Source organism: Gavialis gangeticus, unplaced genomic scaffold (assembly GCF_001723915.1).
Source record: "Gavialis gangeticus isolate Ggan-Ray unplaced genomic scaffold, GavGan_comp1, whole genome shotgun sequence".
In the NCBI taxonomy this organism is placed as follows: Eukaryota; Metazoa; Chordata; order Crocodylia; family Gavialidae; genus Gavialis; species Gavialis gangeticus.
The window spans coordinates 10,286,539-10,296,110 of NW_017729005.1; the positions used below are offsets into that span (position 1 = coordinate 10,286,539).

Below are 9,572 nucleotides of genomic sequence, written 5' to 3' on the forward strand. Positions count from 1 at the left end.
AGGCAGTATGACTAGAAGCCGTGCCATCTAAGCAGCTGTTTGATAGCACTGCAGTAAATGAAGGGGTGAGAGGTGTCCACATGACAGAAGCCATCATTCCCAATGCAGGAGGGAGCAGTTGCAGCAATGACAAGGCAGAATTAATAGAAGGTGCTTACAGTGAACCTGTCGTACCTGCAGCCTGTCAGAGGCATCTGCAGCACTCCCAGTACTATCTGTGGCAGTGGTTCTCAGCCTTTTTGGACTTTAGGCACACCTCCATAATTCTTTGTGAATTGGGTGGCACCCAATTTCAAAACCTAATTTTTATATTACAGTGCTTACCTCGTTATGTGGGTCTGGGCTGTAGGGGTGGGGGATCATCCATTCAGGGAAGGAGCCTAAGTCTGGCACATCTGCTTGTCTCCTCACACCTTGTGGCATCCATCAAAGGATCTGGCGGTACCTCAGGGTGCCTCCTCACCCTGGTTAGGAATCACTGGGTCTATGAAAAAGGGGTGCACAAATATGCAGACCTGTCCATTTTAACAGATATCATTTGAATCCTAATTATTTATTAATTGTACTTACCACTAATACACCATTGTAAACAGATGTGCTCAGGACACTTCAGCATTGTCAAGAATCATCTGATTATGCACAGGATGTCAGACAACTCCATAGAGAAAAGAAGTGATACTTTGGGGGTTATCCTTTTCATTTATAAGACTTCTGCAGGCCTGCCCTGAAACAGCTTTCTCTGAGTTGTTTTTATTAGGAGAACACACATTCTCCTAATAAAAACTTGGAGAAAGCTGCTTGTGCTCTTGAAAAACCTGTTAGATTTCTTTTGTTTTCTTTTTAAAGATTGCAAGCTTTTTCCCCCCTCCAGAGCAAAGAGTGCATTGTGCTAGATAACTGCTATAAGCATTGTGTCCTAATTGCTAGAATCTCTGGGGTATAGCAGACTGGTATTTCCTTTTAAAAACAGAATTACTGGGCTAAGGAATTGTAGAGCTGGAGAACCAGATGAAAAACTGAGACATTCCTGCCTTTTTTCAGTCAGTCATGCAGCACTTGGTTCAGCTTCTGATTCTTGGTAACTACTGCTCAGCTGTAGGTAAAAGGTTCAAACCATGGCATTAAAAAATAGTGCCATTTAAGACAAAAATCCAAGAGGAGTTAGGGAAATTGTGTATACAAACAAGATTCTATAATATTATATAACCAACATATGAACTGGGATGCTTGTTATTCCATTCATACAATACAGTTTTTTGGAGTAATTTCGAGGTGGAGGGAGGAGTACAAAGGCAAGTAGCAAGAACAATATCTTTTTTGTCATAGTTAACCTAATTCTTTTAAGTATCTTCTACCTTCAACCTTAGAAAGTACATTCAGACACTGCTTTTGTGAGCCAAGTCACTCTGCTGCCTTGCGGCAGCAAAGCATAAATATTTGAATAGTAGAAAGTTTTCAGAGGTCCTCTGATAACATGGAATGCCAAGGATAGTCTTAGTAATAATCCCAAGGTTTCTTGAGTGAAGGGTGCTGCAATATTGTGCTATTAAACTGTATGTGAAAAAATTAAATTAGGAAGAGTCAATAATATGCAACGCTTTTCTCTGGAAAGAAGAAAAAAAAAATCAAATCTCCATTCAGACTGAACATTTGGAAACAAATTTGACTTGGGCATAAATATGAAAGACTGCCTCTACAGGCAGGTTTACTTTGTTTTATGTAAACAAGGAACATTTCATACCATGACCTCTCACTGAGAAAAACCCACCTTTAACCAGAGCAACGTGATCCTTAAACATATATTTGCATTCATATTTTTCCTTTTTGGAATAAAATGTCATATTCTTACAAACAGCGTGTCTGATCTTCATTTTACTAAGGAATCGGTAAAGCCCCCTCAAAATTACAAGGCAGCATAAAGGAGTTTCTGTGAAAAAGAAAACAACCAGATATGTAGAACTCAAAGTCTGAACTCATTAAATGTTGGCTATGGTTCATTTTCTGCTGGGAGTTTCAAATTATGTGGCTTACTGCAATTCTAAATTCCTAAAGATTTAACAATTCATTTAACAGCAATAAGGGAACAAACATTTTAGACCCAAATATAGCAAGCTCATAAAACAGCTTTAATTAAAATGTATACAATCATAAGGAACAAAATAGGACAGAGGTTCATGCCTGAAAAAAATGTTCTGTTTTGCAATAGAACATATATATATATTTAAGTTTCTTACCACAAACAGAACAAAGTTAGCAATGCCAGCTGAAGCAAGAGGATTCTTTTGGGAACAGATGGCCTAAATTTTTAAGTGGGATGTACTTTAGGGATCATGGGAGGCATTACATTTATTGCAATATTAACATGTTAATTGGGTAATGAATTGCAACATGCCATGGGTTCAACCAGTTAATAGCACAATAAAATGCCAAAACATTTAACATGGAACATCTTTCTGGCTGGTTTGTATTGCATCTTAAATTGAATACGCAACCCACCTTAAATTGTATTTATGAATACATACGCTAGGTGCAAGGCACAGTTGCTCCCTGCTTGATCAGGTGGTGGGTAGCCCTAAGGTCTTGAACTGGCAGGATGCCCAACTTTTGGGATGGGATACAAATTTCCTCAGATCCTAATTGTGCCATTATATTAATATCTGGCAGGGGCCTTAGATGTGCAAACTTAAAAGGCCAGGTAGATTTGCAACTTATAAACCAACCAAAGTGCATATATCTACCTATCTACCTACCTACCTATTTATAGCACAAACTTTTGTGGGCTGAAAGCACACTTCATTAGATGCTGTGAAAGGATATGCACTGAACACTTGCTCCTTGGATATTTTCGAAACTCTTACTATAAGACAATCTCCAATCACTTTTGAACACACGAGCAATCAGTTCCGGATAAAAAATAATACCCTTTATTTTAAACAGCTTATCCTGATTCAGCTACTGTCATTTTTCCCTGATTTTCCTCACATATCAAGCAAACCATTTCTCCCCATATGATGCAAACAGTGATTGCTTCATGCTGAAAGATTAAACTAATATTCCAGAGTCTAAACATCATGCTTTACTCTAGCAGTTCCAAAACCTTTTTAGGATGTTTATAAAACTTCTTTGACAGGTGATCAGGAAACTGCTATTGATAAAATAACTGACACATACCTGGATGACTTTTTTTTTTTTTTTTAAATCAAGTGGCTCTCAAGTTTACATGAAATATTTCTAAATCCAGTTTTCTTATCATTAACTTGCACAACTTCTTAAGGGCACATTAACGAGCATATTGGCTAAAACTTAAAGCAACCTTTTACAATCCCCAGGGCAATATGATTTTAGTGTGTACCTAGTAAAATATGAAGAGAAGTTTTCAGGATACTGGGGAAATAGTTAATTAGATACAGTAAAGTGTGGCAAAAAACAAGTGAAAATTGAATATGCTTCCTGGATCTCCATTACCATTTATTTCTGTACCAAAATCCCAAAGAAGATTTAAAGAGGAGTTCTATAAAAAGCATCTAATTTTGTGGAAGAATCATAAGCTGTTTTCAAAAATCAATATTCATAAACAACTGCCCCCACCAGGGAAACAAAGCATCATTCACAAGTAAGTCTCGATTTTAAACATCAGTAACCAAACAGTACTTAACTTTTCCTTTAAAAATTACTGTAAATCTGAACCATTTGCCTCTACCGTTGAAGTAAAAGGACAGCAAAGCCTTTGTAAAATAGATTTTATAAATTCTAAAAGTTATTCAACAGAAGAAACTTTGCCATTAGTTTTTAAGTATGGTACACAGATACGAATAAATTATTCATTAATACAACTCACATCTGGGTTTTATTATACTCCGTAAAATATACAGGAATCTGGATGTACTGAAAGAGTGCAGGTAATTACAGTATTCAAGCAGTCACTATTTCTATGTACATGCTCATTAATTCTTCAAAAAAACCACAAAATTATCAAATAGATCAAAATATTGTCCTGTTTCCACACTTTATGTTCAGAAAACCAGCTGATCAATGTACAATAGCAACAAGGTTTCCAGTTACACAATACAAAAAGGATAAAAGGAAAATTGGAATCGTTTCATAGTAATTTATTTGTACTTTGCCGGGACATGCAAGGATTCCTTGCATGTACATAAACAATTTCACTTGAAAAGTAACAGTTATAGTTAAAGCAGAGTCAAATAAAGTAGATACTCATATTTAACAAACAAACTTCAGCTTGTGGGTCAGTCTTTCATTCTTCAGGCAATATATATTTAAAAAAACAGTAGTCTGCTATAAATAATAATAATAAAAAATCTTAGGGCAAGTTTGAAGTACATTACAGGGACCTGCTTTTGTTGTTTTTCTAAATGGAGCACAACACAGATATATAGCTCTTTCCAGATCTGACACTCTACCTTTTCAGTACTGAAAAATCTGAATTCCTTTTAACTCAAATCCAGGATTGAAAAAAAAATTACAATGGAAACACTGATTTGATTTCACGTACAAATTTTATGATGTAAAGTGGGTGAATTGTCAAAAAATCATTCCCTATGAAACTGCAGCTACAACAGGTTGTCAAGACATTTAATTTAAATTTGTATTTTTTGCACATTCCCAGTAATTACCCTTTCATTTAATTTTAAATAATCTCAATTCAAAAACCAAAAGTTAAAAATCTAAAACTGTGCAACAATTATCGCTTCCCTCCCCCCATCCCTTGTTTATTACACTGTACATTATCACCCTGACTGCACCTTGTTAGCTGGTTTTCATTTTAGTATTATAAAAGTATGACAAGTTCATTTCCATTTCATTTAGAAGGAAAAGAAACTGAAAAATACATCTGCTATTTTCATGGTACATTTAAGAGCATCTGAAAGTTTTTAGGATGATAAAGAAAAAAAAAGAATTCAACATTTAAAACCAAATCTGAGCTTCACTTCCAGAAGTAATTAAGGTTTAGTTAAGACAACTCCTCAATTAACCTATTCCAGTTTCCACAAAAAGGTATTTAAAAATCTTTAGGTTATTTGGTCCTTTGGCAATTTGCTGCAAAAACAATGCCTACTGTACCAAACTCGTTTATTGCCTTCAAAATGGTTTTAGTTTTTATTGATAAGATTTAAATCTAGTGTCCTTTTTGTTGTACAATAGTGTCATTCATTTACATAGACTGGGGTGCACAGTCTGCAGAAATTACTCCTGGCACCACAAACAAAACGGTAAAATACAATTAAATAAAATGGTTTTGACATTCTTTATTTTTTTTCTTTTTTGCCATGGATTCCAAGTGTTTATGCTTCTTCTGCAATGCTTTAAAATAAGTCTCTCACAGATCTTTCATATGCACCCCAATAAAAGTTTCTTCTCATGGATCTGTCCTTTGTATCCAAAACTAAATGTTTTGTTCAAAAGCATGACTGACTTTCCAACGACTGTTCACTCTCCAGATCGTCAAAAGAAGCCTCTTAATAGGTCTCAGAGTCTGAGTCATTAAGTTCATCCTCTTCTGTATATGGGTAGCCATCTTCCCTGCCAATGTTGTTGAAACTACAGTAAGAACTATGGTCACTCCTCATGATTGGCAAGGAATCAAAGGTAACAGTTTTTGAGGTGTTGGTGTAATGATTAATGGCATTGAATGTAAGGGAAGGTAATGTGCTGCTGGAGGAAACAGGCATCATTGTGGCCAAAATGAGAGCAAGACAATCAGCTACATCCTTATTGGGAGCACAGGCTAAAGCTGGTGTGTAACCTGGAAATCAAAATAAAACAAAAGCCTTAACTTAGAACACAGTAACAAGGTGGAATTTCCCAAAGACCACATAATTATCCCACAGTAAAACATTTTGTTTAGTTTACCACTTTCAAACAAGGAAGATAAAATTGAATATGGTTATAAAATTACAGTATCATTTTCATACTCTGTTACAAAACACCTGTCAGCTGATTACAGTTTGTATACGTACATTAGCTATACAGACTGCAGTACGTACAGGCCAGTGAGGAAGACAAGAAGGAAGGAAGATTAGACCAAGTATTAGAGGAGTTAGGAACATAGGATCTGTTTTATTAGACAACCTAGGAATTTTAAGTTAAAGTAGTTTGGGATTTGAAGTCACAGATTTAACTGGGCAAAACGAGATATCCAGTTCCTCTTCCAGGTAGCCAGCTGCAAACAGTAATTATTTGTGAAGGAAATGCAGAGCTATTTGAAATAGACCATTACAAAAATCAACTGAAAACATGTAAAGCTTAAAGGATATTGATCTCTGACTTCATTTCTGACTGGGTGGTTCCTGCTAGTATACATCTGTCTAAGTCAAGTTGGCCAAAACATCGTGGTGACTGGCACGATTTTTCAAGCAGTATGTTTTGTTACTGAAAGCAGCATACAGTAAAAGCAGACGTGCTAATGAGAGCTTGGCTGGCTTAGTGGGTTAAAAAAGCTACACAGCTGGCCTGGGAAAGCCCCATGTTTAAAGAGCCCTCTGTTGTGGCAGGCCTTCGAGTGCCTAACATTTGAAACCAGTGGAAACCATGAGTTGGCAAGCTCATGTGCACGAGAGAATGCGGCAGGGTCACAGTTGTTTTTCTAGGTCACGGTCACTTATATATGACATTTCTGCTTTGGTATCTGACTTCTGCCCTGTACACTTGCCTCTTTTTGTACTACTCAGCTAGCAGAAGTGCTGCCTAGCACCAACCTGTAAGCTGCTCAGCAGGCTGCCCTTTCAGAGATTAGGTCTACTTCAGAAAAGCACTAAGCATGAGGGTAACCTCAGGCACATGATTTGAATGGAGCTATGCATGTGCTCAAGCACAAACTGACTTCCTCCAGAGGCAAGGGAGCCTTTCCCTCACCTGTAATAAATACAGATTCTGCCTTCAGGAAGGAAAAACTCCAATGGTTCCTCCAACTCAGCAATGTCCATTTGAAATAAGGTCTCACATGGATTTGGTAACCAGGAAAAAAAAAAAAATGTAGATATGGCAAAGCTTTAAAGGAAAGTCAGTAATAAACAATGAACAAGGTATGATCCAGGCAGGAACTTGGTTTCTCAGCACATGTTCTATGTGGTAAAGACTTTTTTTTTTTTTTTTTTTTTTTTAATAGTTTAAGAATTTAGCTTGACAACTGCCAGTTCAGTTTTATTGTCAGAAAATACTGGACCAGTATGTATTTGCTGAACCGCTCAAAAGTGGTAAGATTTTTGATAAACTTGTTGAACATATGACCACTGACCAATATGCTGTTATATTGTTTTCAATAAAGGTTTTGTACCTTGCTGTTCTGAGAACTGATTTTTAAGAAACTTGTATCTTTTCAGTGGGAAACTAGGGGTTGTATCAGATTAAAACTAAGGAACAGGTCACTGGAGCACAGAAAGTACTAATGGAATATGTGATCACGACTTAGTCAGTGTGTTTTATTTTACCATATTTACCCAAATTTATGATGACGAGAAGTCCCTAGTTCTGTAATACTGTATTTACCATCTAGTTTTCGTACAGCACTTTTCACACGTAGGGTCTAAGCACTTAAAAGTGTCATCACCCCCCTTTAAATACAAGGGCACTGGTGAGGTGACCATGATTTCCCAAAGTCATCTAGTGGCAGAAGGAAATAATATTTCTCAGTCTACTACTGGTTCTACTATGCTACACTGCCTCCCTTGAGATTTACAAAGGTTCAAGTATGTACATTCAGGTAATGACAGCTGAATGCTTATTAATATAATAAACAGTAAATTATCATCTCAATATGAACCTAACAAATCCTCCCAGAGAGGGGAGGAAAAGCAAATTGAGGCACAAGCCATCCCATCATTAACATTAAGGATTTTTTGAAGGGGGGTACAGGGGTGGGAACAAGCTTGAAGAGCTGAGATACAACCAGAACAAAGGTTTTAGAGCACTGCTAGGTCATGAATCACTACAGAGTTCATGAGTCTAGGAAATTATTTTTAAGAGAAGTAAAAAGAACTGCATGCAGCTGCTGCATCTCTCTTTGCTGCAATACTTACTACCGTTACTAATATGCTGTTGATCAAAAGCAACATGTGACATGTTAAAGGCAGTTTAAAACCACAGATTACTATACTTTAGCTAGTTAGAAGTGATGCTGTAGCTGTGATGGCCCAGGAATTGTGCAAGGAACAAGGATTTCTTTGAATGATCTCTTTTATTGGATCAACTGCACAGTTGGGATAGAGTTAGACAAGCTTTCAAAGGTCTGAATTCTGCAAAAGAATGCCTTACATTCTTCTTCAGAAGAATTACTTCCTGAGAAAAAGAATGTCTTCCATTTGAAAGCTTGTCTAGCTCTATCCCAACTATACAGTTGGTCCAATAAAAAATACTGCCCAAAGAAATCCTTGCCTCTCATATACTTTTGCTAGTCATGCAACCGCTTCTCAAAATTTTCTTGCTTAAAAACTTATTTAGTGAAAAATAAATTTATGATTCATATAAAATTCTACATTTATTTGGTTACAGAGGGCTTCATCAAGACTGGATGCAGGGAAAAAGCAGTGGAAGATTAAATTGATGTGGAAATGAATATGGAATTCAGGGATGACTTCAATCTTTGCCTACGAGGAAGTTATTAGAAAGATTTCAATTAAACGTTTGTTAGTGAAACACCCCTTCACAAACTGAAACGTAAGAGTAAAGATCAATTTTTTTTCCCTTACTCATAGAAAGGGAAATTTCTGAAAAATGAGGTTAAGAAACATGCTGGTAATCCAGACACATCTCAAAATAATTAAGTAGTTTTTATATGAATCCTTGGAGGGATTAACATAAGTAGATTGACTTTATTTTGCAAATCTTTACTTACAAGAAAACCACTTTCCAATTAATCATTTAATTTGCTACTCTAATGTGAATACAAATAGTGACCAACTATCAGGAGTTAACTAAAGGGTGGGGAAGGGGTTGTCGTCAGGAAATCAGAACAATGGTAAGTTGAACCAGGGGTAAATTATCCAATAGATTCATTTAGTTTATTGTACAAAAAGAAAAAAAAGTGTGCATTTCGGGGGGGGGGGGATGACGACACATTAGCCCCACTCTCCCCATTTTGTTGAAGTGCTGATGGTATGCTTGGTACCATACAGCACGTACTGAGGAAGACATGGTTCCTGTATCCTAGTTTTAATGTATAAAACTTAAACTAAGGCTTGCTCTCTTATCACAGTATTCAGTTTTGTTTGAAATATCAGGTCTCCGAAGTGTCTGTCCTCTCAGGAGTTAAGCCAGCATGATCAAGTTTTGAGTAACAGGATATGAAAGGATTCCTTCATTCAGTATGATTTGGTCAACTGAAGATACCATAGCAGCTTTACTGGATAAAGTATTACCATCTCCAATTAGTCCAAATCACTTGCATCTCAACTGCCAGAAATCTATCAAAACTAAGTATCTATATCTCTCTTAATATTCTTCTGGTTTACTACTGTAATTCAACAGGGAAAACAGGCAATCTCTCTCTTCCCTATGAATGCACTTGGCTACTACAGTGGTGGGTACTAAATGCTAGATAGGAAGACAGATAGGAA

At 36.5% G+C, this 9,572-nt stretch overlaps 1 protein-coding gene across 3 annotated transcripts in view; it reads right to left on the reverse strand.

Moving 5' to 3' along the window:
* Positions 1 to 861: 861 nt before the first annotated feature.
* ANKRD28 (ankyrin repeat domain 28) overlaps positions 862 to 9,572 on the reverse strand; it is a 224,984-nt gene continuing 216,273 nt past the window's right edge. For all 3 annotated transcript variants that reach the window (XM_019508654.1, XM_019508653.1, XM_019508652.1), the window contains one exon: positions 862 to 5,764. In XM_019508654.1, the coding sequence (XP_019364199.1) occupies positions 5,478 to 5,764 (287 nt within the window). In that variant the 3' untranslated portion in view covers positions 862 to 5,477. The remainder of the gene's footprint in view (positions 5,765 to 9,572) is intronic.